Below are 16394 nucleotides of genomic sequence, written 5' to 3' on the forward strand. Positions count from 1 at the left end.
AGTCTAGAGCTGGTGCTGGAATATTTCACTTTCTTGATGCGTGCTGTCTGAGAAAGAAGTTTCATGAGACTTGCTTAAGTGATTCTCTCAGTAACAGAGAACCTAATATATAACCCAAATAAGTTGAGGAAAACTAATCCTAAAGGGTCATCAATGTGCACCCACTGTTTTTTTTTAAGTTTATTGAGGTGACAACTGATAGTAAAGTTACATATGTTTTAGGTGTACAATTCTGCAACACATCATCTATAAATCCTATTGTGTGTTCACCACGCAGAGTCAGTTCTCCTTCCGTCACCATACATTTGATCCCTTTTACACTCACCTGTCAACCTCCCCCTCTTACCCCGAGTGACCACGAAACTATTGTCTGTGTCTATGAGAAAAGTTGAAATAGTGCCATTTGCGACAGCATGAATGGATCTTGAGATTATTATGCTAAGCAGAATAAGTCAGACAGAAAAAGATGAGAACCATATGATTTCACTGATATGTGGGATATAAAATTGAAAACAACAAAAGAACAAGACAAACAAATGAAGAAACAGCAATATCTGGGGCTTTTGGTTTCAATTTATTTATCTATTGAGGAATCCAGATGCTTAAGAGAAGTTTGGTTTTTGTTTGTTTGTTTTGTTTTTATGCTTTGAGTTCAGGAATGATCCCAACAAAAATTTGTGAGATATGTCCAATAATTTGTTTAACCTATAATACATTATTCTATGTATGTTTATGATATAATGGACTTCCAGGTAGTGTTGGAAAGTTGTTTTCTTTTAATATTTAATACTTTACATCTTGAAAGATTTACTGGATGTGATTATCTTCAAATACATACGCTGTTCACATGGTTTGAAAATATAGTCTTGTAGCAAATTTGAAATGGCAGCACAAGTAGTATCAGTTCACTGTCACAAGAAAAAAAGGGAAATGGAAGAGCCCTAAAAACTCATTTTGCAGCCCAGGAGACGGTTTTCATAAAATTGGAAGAAAAGATGGGGGAGGTCCCAAAGCAACAGTGTTATATTTCTTAAGCTATTGCTGCTACTGATATAAAATTATTTCTGTAATTCTTCTGTGGCCTTCGTTGACAATAAAGTGATTACTAGAAAATTTTAGTAAATAGCTGTTTTCTAAATCTCCAGGTTTAGGAACAAGAGAATCACTTGAGTGTTACCTGCTTCAATTATTAAATTAGTTTTAAAGTTACATGATTAAGTATATAAATCAAAATAAAATGTGATCTTCTACTAGCACAAATTTGCAGAAGTGCAATGTGGTTTCATCAAGTGAGGCCAACAATGATCTAAATTAAATTTTGTTTCAGTGCATATGAATGCAAGATGGCATGGTGTGAAGAATTAGAAGTAGTATACTCCATTACTACACAGCCCCTTGATCTCTCTGTGTTCCCGTTTCCTTATCTGTAACATGAAGGAATGCTACTAGATGCTATCATATGTTCCTCTTAGTTCTAACATTCAAAGATAAATGTAAATGTTGTGGGACTACTAAAAAGAGAGTATTTCATGTGAATAGCTAATATTCAACTACATCAGTAAGGCAATGATAATTTGTTACACAGTCTCCTTCACTATTTTACATACACACACACACACACACACACACACACACATACCAGGGGTGCCAAAAAAATGTATACAAGTGAATACTTTGGTCATCGTTACTCAAGCAGTAGTTGCCATAATCAGAAGTGTCTGGATGCTGATGGTAACCACTTTGAGGACCTCTTGTAATTGCAGAAGTCAAACGTGACTTGTATTCATCTTTTGCTATCGGTATATATTGAGTATTACAATTTTAATACAAATTTTTCCTTTCTTAAAATATGTATACATTGTTTTGAAAACTCAGTGTGTGTGTCTGTATGTGTGTGTGTATGTGTGTGTGTGTTCATGTGTATTCATGTGTGTGTGTTCATGTGTATATATACAGACACACACACACACACACATACATATATATATATATATATATATATATATATATATATATATATATGCAGCAGTTTTAGATTCAGGACAAAATTGAGCAGAGAGCTTCCATATACCCTTTCCTCTCCTAAACATATAGTCTCCTGCACTATCCACAACTTACACCAGAGAGGTGCATTTGTTACAAGTGATGAATTTATATTGACATCTCCATAGCGTTAGATTAGGATCTATAGTTAACATTAGGGTTTACTCTTGGTGATACATAGTCTACAGATTTTAATAGCTTTATGTTCTTTAACATGTTCCTTCAATGTTTGTATTGTCTTAATAACCAGATCACTACATAATGGTGTAAAAAGGCATTATAATATTCCCCACTGTGAGTGCTGAGAAATGACATTTGAATAATGATCCTTTGATGCAATCTGGAAAAAAAAAATCCAGGTGATTCATTCCTCCATTACCTCAGAAACCTTTACCTTTACCCTGCATAGCAACTCAGCTGTGACATTCTACAGCTAACAGATAGTAATCATTTGTTATCAATAAGTTGGATAACTCAAATTTAAACAAAAGACAAAAAATATGAAAAATATTATAAACTTGAAAATTTCAAGTAATTATTCTCTCAGTAGAAAGTTATCTGTTCAAGTAATTTTTATTATGTAACTATTATTTTTAAAAAAGTCATACATACCCCCAAGACAGGTGGGGAACTGAATAACACGTTATTTACTGAAGATCACATTACTAAACGGAGCAGCGGGCTTTGCTTTGAATTCTTTTCTCCTAACTAGAACATATCTTTTAAAGCATCAAATACAATAACCATTCCTCAGGACTATCACCCATCAGGAAAAGATTTTTGAAGCTTAATATCTTTTTCCACTGCAATGGGATTTTTCCAGTGAAGTGATATGAATGCTTTGAACGTTTTCAATCTAGCCACAGGGTCTTCTTTTGTTGTAGGGAAAGTATCCAAAATTGCTCCATCTGGTGTAAGAAATCCTTTTAGTACAGAAAATTTTGATTCATTATGACCAATCCCCAGCAAAGTTCAGATCTGTTAACCCTCGTGAAATGTACAAGTTTGAACAATATGTTTATCCCTGCAAATTGTGGTAATGAGTTAATATTACATAAATTATGACAGACATATTTAACAAGTGATCCCCCACGTCATTTCCTAATGGTGAGTAGAATTAGGGGCAACTGTGCCTCTCATTTCATCACCTTTATCTTTGATTGATCCTAATGTAGGGATTATGTCATTAATGAGATAATGAAGTGAATGTAATTAATTAAAGAAGAGGAACTAAAATGTCTGCAAAGAGAACTAATAGAGAAAGAACCTGTAATCTGATAAAACACGAAAGCCTTGGTTAAAAATAAAATGAGATTTACACATCAAAACTTGATTTCTATAACTCTCTCAGGAGTAATCCAGTTATTTTCCTTGCTTCCTCCCCAAAGCAACTTCACTCTACAAAGTCACAGAGCTTGTATATTGTCTATGCGCTCGCATCATATACTCGTGAATCAAGTTGCTGCCACTTATTCTGATTCTAATATATTTTCATGAGGCACAATTAACAAAGGATCACAATATAAAGTAGATGGAAGCTCAAAAGATATGTGGAGAAGTTGTTGAGAGCTCTTGATACCACCATCATCACTGGTGATTAGCTGATTTATTGGCTGAGCACTGTCTGCTAGCGTCCTAGGTTTACATGTAATCACTTCAAATAACCGGTGATGTTATTTAGTATTAAGCATATGCTCTATAGACTATTCATTATCATTATTAGGTTCACTTAGGGAAGCTAATAATGGAAAATTATTAACCTACTCTCTTTCTGTCCCCAGAAAGTTAAGAAACAACTTCTATTCTACGCAGATAACTGAGTAGAAAATATAGTGTCAGTCAAAAGAATAGAAAACAAAATGTTTAGTTGGAGTATAATTTGAAGTCAGGGAATGTTACACCACTTGCTTTGTTCTTTTTTTTACAGTATTGCTTTGGCTATTTAGGTTTTTTTGTGGTTCTATAAAATTTGAGGACATTTTGTCTATTTCTACACATTCTGTATTAAAAAGTAATTTTAAATGGCTTAGCATTTATAATTGTTTCCATTATTTGGATTTCATTTGCTACTACATGTACTAAAATATAAGATAAGCATATCCTGATTATGTTTTAAGTATGTACTACATCAATATAGCTTATATATCGTTATATTTCATTGGATAAAGTAAAAGTATTATCTGGGAGAAAAAAGAGAGAGTGAGAAATAAAAATGAAATAGCTGAAAGAGAATCATGGCATTTTAATGCACTTGCAATCCAAGTGCTAAACTTTAGGAAAATTTTACGGGATTTTTTTTTTATTTCAGGCAAAAGTTATTTACAACAATTTGCATTAGGCTTAAAAATGCATCTGTAATTTGCTTTGTTTTTCCTCATCTTAATTATCAGAGTACAGATGGAAAGGTTCCATTTCCATCATGTTTAATAAATCTGGTGAAAAACATTATATATAAATTATAAATAAAAAGCTATTTACCTGCATGGAAATCTATTCCTACAGCAAATGAAGTTCCTGATATAGGCATCAAAGCATCCATTTTGTCACTTGGTTCCAGAGGGATTCCCCTGATTCCTTCATGAACAGAGTACATAAGAAATGACTCTATACCTAAATTGAAAACAGACAAAAAACAAAAAGTTCAATATATACTCATGGGATGGAAAGTACAGCATAGAGAATATAATCAGTGGTATTGTTCATAGCTCTGTACAGTGTCAGATGGGTAGTAGCCTTGTCAGGGTTATCACTTTGTGAGGGGTATAAATGTCTAATCATGTTATTTTGTACACCTGAAACTAATATAAAAAAACCCACAAAACTCTTGAAACAATAAAATAGTCCAAAATGAACAAATAACATTAGAATGATTCATTAGTATTATTTTTAACAATCTAAATTTGTTTCATAAAAATAGTTCTTAGCCCTCCCACCCCGCACCGTTTTTTGTGGCACACTGCATTTCTGATAAGTTAAAGAGTAGGCAGATTAAGTATTCTCAAACTTGAACATGCATCAGAATCTCCTGGAGGATTTGTTAAACACAGATTACTGGGCCCCATCCTAGATGCCTGATAATTTGAATTTCTAAAAAACAGTGATAATGCTACTGGTCTGGGAACTTTACTGAAGTAAACACTGAGGTAGGTAATGCTTGGAAGTATAACCAGTTTCACAACCAAATCCACCCCCTTCTCTAAAGCCCAGGCATCTGCTTATGTATGAAAATCTATTTCGATTTTAGATAACTAACTATATCACTGCTACTTTTCGAATACAGGTAGATTTCTTAAATCCTTTTGAATACTAAAAACACACTAAGGCTTATTTTTTGCTAAGATCTTGCTTTTCCAGACTCAAAAGTATGTCCTAAAGTTTGAATGCTGATTTTATGAATTTCCTACCAGGTTAGAAAATTCATATATATATATATATATATATATATATATATATATATATATATATATATATAATGTAAACATATGCTCTTGTGAAAACCAGCATGCCTTGGTTTAGCTATGTCTTCATCGTTTCCTAACCGGGAAAGCTAGTTACCTTCTCTGTGCTTCAGTTTCCTCATCTCTAAAATGAGGATAAAAACAGACCTTCTTCCAGCAGCTGTCTGCTCTAAACTCTACCCCCGTCGACTCCTCTGCCAGTGTTTCTCTTCTTAAATAAACTTTCTAACTTCTAAAAGAAGAAATAAAGCGACCTTCTTCCCAAGGTTATTATGAGGATCATGTGAATTAATGGGTTTACGGTACTTAGAGCAATGCTTGGCACATAAGTGCCATAGAAATATTTGATTTAAAATAAAATATACTATGGACATACATATTTCTTATATCAGATTGAAACTCTTTCAATAGATTTAAGTTATGATCACTGGATAAAAAGGTCATTCTAGAACCAGAGCTTTGGGGGAATAATAGAAATACAGTCCATGAAAGAAGAAATAGAAAGCAAGATGTAAGTTTCCAGTCCTCTACAGAGCTCTTCTCCCTCAGTTAAACAAATCTGAGAACTCACATTCTCTCTGGTACTTTTCTCTTAACTAGTTGAAACAAAGTAAACATACTTTTTTTTTTTTTTAACTTTTAAACAAACTAAATTCAAATTAGATTGTAGTTGTAGCCAATCAACGACTGCTTTTTATCTGTTTTCATGTTGAAGGTAGCTTCTACTGGGTTTTGTTAAAGGCTTGATAAATTGTAGTTCATGAAATTAACTAAATTCTTAGAAAGTTTTACAAGAACAGTGATACTTAAATATTTTACATTAAAACATTAAAAATCATACATATATGACACTAAGTAATATACCATTAGCCTAATAACAAGCGATATGATGTGTTTTTTTTCTAATTTTTAACTGCCTTTGGTTTCCTAATATGAGCATGGATGAAGTAAATGCATCAGAACTAAGATTTTTCAAAACTGGATACCTTGACAAGACATGCGGTTCTTTTGGAGATAATATCCCATGGTACACACACAAGTCCTTGTAGTTTCAGATGTTGGTAAACACAGTTGAGAACATCCACCATTATTTAGTTGGCAGAAATTGCTGCCTGCATAGAAGGAAAACAAACAAAGAAAAGAAAAATAGAATTCAAGAAAAATAAAGAGCATCATTCAATATCAATAATTTGAACAAATGTCTATGCTATTGTTGATTTCTAAATGTAGCTGTTCCATATTGGTTGGTATCATGTTTTATTCTCTCAAATAATTTGAAATAGCAGATTACAGCTTCAAAAAAGTTAAATGGAGATCAAATGCACAGCATACTGTTTAGATAACAGGACTATGATCAATTTATACTATCAATTTAACTGTGAATACAATTCAAGGTTGCTAAGAGACTAGATCGTAATCATTACCACCACACAGAAAAATTATATTTATGTGACATGATAGAGATAGTAACTAATGCTACAGTGGTACTCATATTGCAGCAAATAAATGTACCAAACAACAGATTGTACACGTTAAAATTACACAATGTTGAATGTCAATTATATCTCAATAGAAATAAAATTAAAAATAAAATACTTTTTTAATATACCAGAAGATATATGAGAAGATTCATAGTTACAGAAAAGCAAAAGGAAATTTGTTATTTATGAATACTGTCATAGACCTTTGTAATAGTTTAAGATCACAGAAAGCAGAACATTTCTTTTTACTTTGAAATTTCACTTCAACTCTACAGTTACTTTCTTTTCAAGAATACCTTAATCAAATGTGTCAAATATATAGCTGTTAAATTACCAATTCAACTCAAACATTATATCATTAAAAGAAAGGAGGTATATGTATATACATGTATACACACACACACACACACACACACACACACACACACTTTTTTTGGAAATCAAGGAGATAAATTTTGACATTCTTAGGAACATAATTCTCCTAAAATATATTTAAAGTACATCCCCAGGTCCCTTAATTAATTAGCATGTTTACTCTCCTTATTCCCAAGTAGTAACAATGACAAATATTAGTCAGGTAATCACAGGTAGGCATTCTATAAAATCATTCCACTGAATTTACTAGGCCCAATGTGCTAATTAAATATGGTAGTAGTGTGAAGTTAAGTAATTTGCAATCTTACTCAATACGTTCATCAAGCATTCCATTTTTACAACATTTTTATTATTCTAGGATATGCAACGTCATTTATTTGATATTCAAACTCTGATATTCAGTGCAGTAAATCCAGTGAGAGTTACAAAGGATGATGAAAGCTATATTTCAATGTGCTCTATAGAAAATTCAAAATACCAATGCAGCTCATTATTTCTCATCTCCTGAAGTCAAGATTGTCTGATGGGATTTAATTGTTCAATCGAACCTGTCATGAACTGTCATTTTTGAAGTACGAAATACTCTCAACTTGGGAGATTTCTCATCAGATCTACCACATTATCTGTTCATTTCCCACAGCAGCCAATTCAGTCAAGGCTGAACTCCATCTTATGTAGGACCACATACTAGGATTTCAGATGCCGCAAACTTTTGAAATGATTACCTTTCTCTTCTTCATAAACCCATGAAGAGTAATTGATTTATTCCCTTTTTTCTCAAACTGACATGAAACTAGGATTAAATTTCAGATCTGTGATTATATTAACAATGCGATGATTGTATTTATAGATTTTATAATAATTCTATAATAAACATAAATATATCTTATTTTATGAAAAGTATGTGAACATATAGTATGATAACACAGTGACAATCTATAGAGACATACATTTGGATATAGATTTATTTGAACTACAGTGTTTCCCCAAAAATAAGACCTAGCCAGACAATGAGATTTAATGTGTCTTTTGGAGCAAAAATTAATATAAGACCCAGTCTTATTTTACAATCAGACCGGGTCATTCCTATGTATATATATGTGAATGGTATTATATTCATTTTTGCTACAAAAGATGCATTAGAGCTGATTTTCCGGGTAGGTCTTATTTTCAGCGAAACACGGTAGCAGTAAAGACTGAAAAGCTAAGAAGAAGTTGACATGTAATGTTTAATTATAAAGTTTGAAGAAACATCAAATAGAGAAAGAGAAGACAAGGAAATTGAAGAAGTAAAGTAAAATAGATCAGGGAAGATAGATTTACAAAACTAAAGATAAAATAAGGGGTTATATAGCCTTCATAATATCAAAAATATGTGAAAAAAGAAGAAAAAGGGCTTCTGGGGCTGTGAATTTTTAACATAATTGCAGTAATAACTATACATATGGTATTATTTTTATTATTAATAAATAAAATTAATCTATGTTAAAGATTATGTTGTACAACAATACATATTTCATGTATCATTTGTTTAGTCTCTAAGGGAAAATTGATAGTGAAGGAGAGAAAAAGTGAAAAGAAAATGAAATGAGTCATTATTTACAGTAAGTATCTTTGCCTATTAAACATAGATTTGATATAGGAAAATTATTATTTTTTAAAAGTAATAATTTAGGTAATGATTATCTATCTAGTAAGTTAGAAATACTAGTTCGGCTCAATATTTTATAATTATATTGATGTTCAAACCTCATGCCTCAATTCTTTACTGGAGCTAGAAAAGTCCACCTGACTAACGAGAAGTCCCAGCACTCTAGTGATCTATGTCAAAAATGATAAATGAAGTAGCTAATTGTACTTTGAATTTCAAAGAGGTAGTAATGTTAACACCTTAAACAGTTCTAAATTGCTCATATTTCATACTAATGAAGCTTTTAAGCTAACTGGTGTGATTCTGTTAATGGGATTCTCTTTAGTACAGATGCTTTTATCAGCATATTCTTCTTTTAAAATAGTATTTTCACTGCATTTTAAGCTTAGTCATATTACACCACTAATTTCTAACTACTAGAGGTCCTTGTCAGTCTGGAAAAACTGTCATGGTGGTAGAATACACAACTGTACCCATAGGATCAAATCTTTAAAAGATGAAGGAAATCTTGTTAACGTGAGCAGAGTGAGCCAAGAATAATATACTATATTTTTCCTCCAAAAAAATTTATTGGAACTGTATTTAGAAAAATTAGATATATTACATCAATTTACAATTTCAAACAAAACATGGGCTTTTTCACATTTAGAAAAAGAGAATATAGTTTTTAAGGGCCTTGTTTGGAAATATAATATCTCTTTCTCTACTGTATTTTCTAATATGTGTTTTCATATATCTCATTAATTACAGAATATGAACTAAAGTTTATCATAGTACTGTGTTTTACATACAAAAATATATTGCATTGAAACCACCAAAAAGGTCATTTAATTGAGAACCAGTGTTTTATTCCCAGCTAATAATATATTCCCCATGACTGGAATGCCAGTAAATTTATTTATATTGATACAGAAAATGTTCCATTACACAATTGCTAATGAAAACACCCCTCTTCGTTATTATTAATGATGAACAACAACAACAAAAATATCAGGCAACAAATACAGATCTGTGTAAAGACTTTGGGTGCTGGTGTCTTCCCAACCATGAAAGGAACACAGTAATCACTTCAGACTGTTATTTTATTTTATTTTTTTAATTAAAGTTTTTTGGGGTGACAATTGTTAGCTTTTTTAAAGCAATTGTTTTCTCTTTAAATTTCTTTTTCATGGAAAGAAATATGTTTCTTGCTGCCTCTGTCAACAAAGGAATTAAGACCAATATTTGGCCCTGGCTTTGTACAGTGAAGGCAACCATGAATCAGGTCCCAATGTGTCTCTGGGTGCGCAGGTACAACACTCAATTGGTCTCTCCAACAAATCCTGACTACTTGAAGGTCATCACCTGTCTTCAGAATTGGTGATCCCCTTGTTTCACTGTTTTTACCTATACCCTTCTCTGCTTTGGTCTACACGACCTTACATGAAAATCCCTTTAATTTTCCTTGAATATTTTTCTCATAAAAAGGAAGATTCATAAAGCTAGAGAGTCTCATGGCAGTGACTAACATAAGAATGTAGAAAACAGAAACATTTGTTTTTTTCTAGAAAGGGGGTCCTGCTAATGTCATGCATCATGAAGCAAAAACTAAGAAACTAGCATTTGTGGGGCTGTACTGGTTGGCATCTCAAATCTAATTGACATTTGGGCAATGTGACAAGTCCACCTATGTAAACGATCTGTTATTTCTCTCATTCCATTTCACCGCACAACATTTGGACAAGCAAAAACAAAAACCAAAAATGCTTAGAGCCAAACAATGCACTGCTTATTGGATATGAATCCTTATATTGACAAATCCATTTGAAGTCATGTAGTTCATTCAGTTTCCAGGCTCAGTTATATATTGCATATATTTTGCTGGTATATGTATATGTGTGTGTGTGTGTGTGTGTGTGTGTGTGTGTATATATATATATACATACACACATATATATGTATATATGTATATATAACCCTATATATGTATATATATATAACTATATATGTGTGTGTGTATATACATATATATGTATATATATACACACATATATGCATATATATGTATATATAACACTGTATATGTATATATATATAACTATATATATGTGTGTGGGTATGTGTGTGTGTGTGTGTGTGTATATATATATATATATATATATATATATATATATATATATATATCTTTTAATAAACAACTGGATAAGACCTCTTTGAAGACCTGAAAAATTAAGATTCTTTGGGCAGCTTTCAAATGTTTTGAAACCTCATTGTATACCTTTAGATCAAAGTAATTTCTTCTGCAGTAATAAGCACCATTTGTCTTTTTTCCTTTTTTTATATTAGAAGCAAAAAAAAAATAGGAACTTTCAATTAATAAACTGAGAAAAATAAAATGAAAAAAAATTACATATTCAAACGGTGGCACAAATTCATTACAATGTGACTTACCTTGCTGCGATTCTTTATCATACACTTTCATATGAACAACCCCAGAAGTCTTATTTCTTAAGACAGTGGGGTTTCTTCCATCTCTTTTGTTGCAGGTTCCCAGCTGAGCTAAATTTTGGTCTGCCCACCACAGTTTCTTATCTAAAAAAATGAAAAGATATCTTTTTTATGAAAAACAGATAATGATGTTATTAAATAATGATAATTAGCTATCAAACTATAATACCTTCTAATTTATTTATTATATTCCCAAACTGTTTCTAAGGAAAGCAGTAAACTTACTTTTACTTTTAAAAATGTATACCATAGAGAGAATTTATTATTCATATTTTCCTCCTTCCTCCCCAGTTAGAAATCCTTAACTAAGTTTTTTAAATAATACATGATATATATAAAATCATATTTCAAGTTAATATATAATACATACTTTATTATGTATGTACTCAAAAAAGATCATAGTAATATTTGTAAATTATAGCATATTTGTAAATAAATGGCAAAATCCAACAAAATATCTAAAAAAGTACAAAAATGATTCTTCTCTAAGTATGTAAGCTTTTGAGGAGGGGAGCAAGATGGAGTAGATAAACACTGTGCTTGACTCCTCCCATGGCATTAAAATTATAATTAAATTGTACAACAATTAACCTGGAGAACCATCTGAATTCTAGCTCTGCAGAAGTTCTAAACCTGAGAATATAAAGAATAAGCCACATTGAGACTGGTAAAAAAGGCAGATACAAGAAATGGGCCTGCCCCACACCTGTCTGTGGGGTTAAAAATTGGGAGGGGTAACTGCCATAGAGGTCCGTCCTGGAGGACTGAGGGAGTTCTGTTCCACACCAGTAAGAGGGGTCCCCACAACATCTGGTTGTGAAAAACAGCGGGGATTTCAACTGCCGAGTTGAGACAGAAGGCTGTAGAATACCCACACATCCCTTAAAGGGTCTATACACAAACTTGCTTGCCGGAACTCTCCCAGGGCTCTGGTGAAGGGATGGTGAAGTGGGAGGCATCAGAGACATATAGGGAGAGACTGAGTTCTGTGGCTTCAGAACAAGGATGGGAGGATAGCTGTCATTTCTCTAGTGTAAAACAGTCCTGCCAGAAAACAATCCGGGCACAAACATCTTTCCTTTGTTAAGGCCCCTCAACATGGCTAAGTCTGAATCTTCATTGGCCTGATTAACTCTGCTCACCCCACCCTGGTGACAATCTGGACCCAGCCCCACCCATCTCACTCAATGGCTTAGGTATTTTCTCAAGCAACAGTCAGCCCTTCCCACATTGCACTATTTCTTGGACAACTCTCAGGGGTCCATGAGTCTCAGGCAGGCAGCAACTTTCCTCAGTATGCTCTGAGACTTTTCCTGAATAGCTCTGAGCTGGTGAATACCACTTGCCCCAACCTGGTGACTCCTTGACATCCAATTCTCATATCACCCAAGGCTCTTTCAGCATCTGAGACTTATGGGCAGCAGGCAGTGACAGTAGGCCTGAGGGAACCCTGTGCTATTTGTGGACCAATTCCAGGCTCTGTACTGGTGGCAGTGTCCATGGTTTGCAGTGTGGTCCCTGCTACACACCTCTAGGTCCAGCACAGTCAGTCACAAAGTGCATATTACTTTTATAGCCTACCAAATAGTCCCTGGATGGTCACAGGCAGTGGCTGACCTGGGCACACCATGCCCCCTCCCAAGAGGCCCTGGAACCAAAATACCTAGAGCTTGGCTTTAGACCACAGCAGAGTACCACTCAAACAGTGTCTCAGCAGACACCAGAGCCTGCTGGGGCAAATCCTGCTTGATGGGTAAATGATCTGCACAGCATCCCATAAGCTATAGATGAACTAAACACTACAGCCAGTCAACCTGAGAGTCAATCCCACCTACTGACATGCCAACAGCATTCAGGGCTCAATTACAACAGGAGAGCACATATATCCTTAAGAAGGGACACTTCTTTTAGAATGCAGCATAGGTGACATTAGACACCAGACTGCTGGGTCCCACAGAGCATCTACTACATAAGGCCACCTAGTTAATACTGGGGAACATAGCAGATCTAGCTAATATATAGAAACAAACAAAGATAGGTAGCCAAAATGAGAAAACAAATTTGTCCCAAATGAAAGAACAGAAGAAAATTCCAGAAAAAGAACTAAACAAAATGGAAGCAGGCAACCTACCAAACACAGTTCAAAACAATGGTTAAAAGAGTGGTAAAAAGTGGTAAAATTCTCAAATTATTGAGAATTTCAACAAAAAGATAAAAAGTACACATGTGCATGCAAGCACGCATGCACACAAACACACACATGCAAACATAGAAACAATAAAAAAGAACCAGTCAGAAATGAAGAAAACAATAACTGAAATGAAGAATTCACTAAAAGGATTCACCAGATTAGTAGAATCAGAAGACCAAATCAGTGATTTGTAATACAAAGTAGCAGAAAACACCCAATCAAAACAGCAAAAAGAACCAAAAAAAAAAAAAAAAAATGTCTAAGGGACCTCTGGTGCAACATCAAGCATAACAATATTCACATCATAGAAGTACCGGAAGGTGCAGAAAGAAAGCAAGGGACTGAGAACTTACTTAAAAAATACATAAATAAATAAAATACTGAAAACTTTCCTAACTTGGTGAAGGAAATAAACATACAAGTCTAGGAAGTGAAGAGAGTCTCACACAAAATGAACCTAAAGAGGCCCACACAAAGACACATCATAATTAAAATGCCAAAGTTTAAAGACAAAGAGAGAATCCTAAAAGCAACAATAGGAAGACAGTTAGTTACCAACAAGGGAGCTCCCATAAGACCATCAACTGACTTCCCAAAAGAAACTTTGCAGGCCAGAACTGATTGGAAAGAAATATTCAAAATGATGAAAAGCAAGAACCTATAACCAATGCTACTGTACCCAGCAAGTCTGTCATTTAAAATTGAAAAAAAGATAGTTTCCAAGACAAGAAAAAGCTAAAATAATTCATCACCACCAAACCAGTATTTAAAAAAAAAATAAAATAAAAAATGTTAAAGACACTTTTAATAAGAAGAGGAAAAAAAGAGACCATAAATATGAATAATAAAATGGCAATAACTAGTTATCTATCAGTAATCACTTCAAGTGTTAATGGATTAAATGTTCCAAGCAAAAGGCCCAGGGTAGCTGAATGGATAAGAAAACAAGACCTGTACATATGCTGTCTACAAGAGACTCACTTCAGATCAAAAGACACACATAGGCTGAAAGTGAAGGGATAAAACAAAATTGCATGTGAATGGAAACAGACGAAAGCTAGGGTAGCAATACGTACATCAGACAAAATTAGTTTTAATACAAAGGCTATAATAAAAGACAAAGAGGAACATTACTTAATGATAAAGTATCAATCCAACAAGAGGATAATGTCCTAGTAAACATGTATGCACCCAACATAAGTTCACCAAAATACATAAAGCAAATATTGACCAACATAAAGGGAGAGATTGACAATAATACAACCATAGGAGGAGACATCAACACCCCACTAACACCAATGGACAAATCTTCCACACAAAAAATTAACAAGAAAATAGAGGCCTTAAAGGATACACTAGACCAGATAGATTTACTTAATATTTTCAGAGCATTTCACCTCAAAGAAGCCACATATACATTCTTTTCAAGTGCACATAGAACGTTTTCCAAGATAGATCACTGATGGGACACAAAACAACTCTCAATAATTTAAGAAGACTGAAACCATATCAAGTGTCTTCTCTTAAAAGAAAAAGAAAAAAAAACACACACACAAATACATGGAGGTAAAATAACATGTTACTAAATAATGACTGGGTTAACAAGATCATCAAATCAATTGAATAATATCTTGAGACAAATAAAAATGAAAACACAACAACCCAAAATCGATGTCACACAGTGAAATCCGTTTCATAATAGGGAAATTCATAGCAATGTAGGTCTACCTCAAAAAACAAGACAAATTTCAAATAAAAAATCGAACCCTCCACTAGAAAAAAATCAGAGGGGTAAAAAAGACAAAAATCAAAGTGAGGAGAAGAAAGGAAATAATAAAGATCCGAATGGAAATAAATAAAATAGAGGCTAAAAAAATATATATAAAAGTTCAATGAAACCAGAGCTTGTTCTTTGAAAAGATAAACAAAACTTATAAACCTTTATCCAGATTAATCAGGAGAGAAAGATCCAAATAAATAAAGTCAGGAATGAAAGAGAAGTGACAACTGACACTACAGAAACACAAAGGAGTATAAGACAATATGTGAACAATTATATGCCATCAAATTGGATAATCTGGAAGAAATGGATAAATTACTGAAACATAGTATATTCCAAGTCTAAATGAAGAAGAAACAGAAAATCAGAGAATTCCAAAAATTTCAAGAGGACGGAAAGTTCCCAAGCTCATTTTACAAGACAAACATTATGCTAATGCCAAAATCAAGCACATTACCAAAAAAGAAAAGAGAAAGAAAAAAAAGAAAGAATGAAAATGATAGGCCAATATCCCTGATGAACAAAACGCAAATCCTCAACAAAATGTTAGCAAACCAAATTCAGTAATGCATTAAAACATGATCAAGTGGGATTTATGTGAAGGATGCCAGGTTGGTTGAATATTCACAAATCAATTAGCATGATAAACCACAAAAACAACATGAAAAATAAAAGTCTTATGTTCCTATCAATAGATGCAGAAAAAGTGTTTGACAGAATCTAGCATACATTCACAACAAAATCTCTCAGCAAAGTCGGAATAGAGGGAACAAATCTATATTACAAACCCACAGCTAATACCATACTCAAGGGGGGAAAAGCTAAAATATCAGGAATAACACAAGAATGTCCATTTTTACCACTATGAATCAACATAGTATTGTAAGTCCTAGGCACAGCAATCAGAGAAGAAAAGAAAGAAATGTCA

The 16394-nt window shown here is 33.2% G+C and overlaps 1 protein-coding gene across 7 annotated transcripts in view; it reads right to left on the reverse strand.

Annotated features, from left to right (window-relative positions):
- The window catches only part of LRP1B (LDL receptor related protein 1B), a 1877633-nt gene that overhangs the window by 518144 nt on the left and 1343095 nt on the right, over positions 1-16394 (reverse strand). For 6 of the 7 annotated variants that reach the window (XM_081051911.1, XM_081051910.1, XM_081051909.1 and 3 more), the window contains 3 exons: positions 11439-11579; positions 6488-6613; positions 4522-4653 (listed from right to left, as the gene is read on the reverse strand). The exons of the other annotated variant lie outside the window; for it this stretch is intronic. In XM_081051911.1, the coding sequence (XP_080908037.1) occupies positions 4522-4653; positions 6488-6613; positions 11439-11579 (399 nt within the window). The remainder of the gene's footprint in view (positions 1-4521; positions 4654-6487; positions 6614-11438; positions 11580-16394) is intronic. 7 annotated transcript variants of the gene reach the window in all.

Source organism: Rhinolophus hipposideros, assembly GCF_964194185.1.
Source record: "Rhinolophus hipposideros genome assembly, chromosome: 6".
Lineage (NCBI taxonomy): Eukaryota > Metazoa > Chordata > Mammalia > Chiroptera > Rhinolophidae > Rhinolophus > Rhinolophus hipposideros.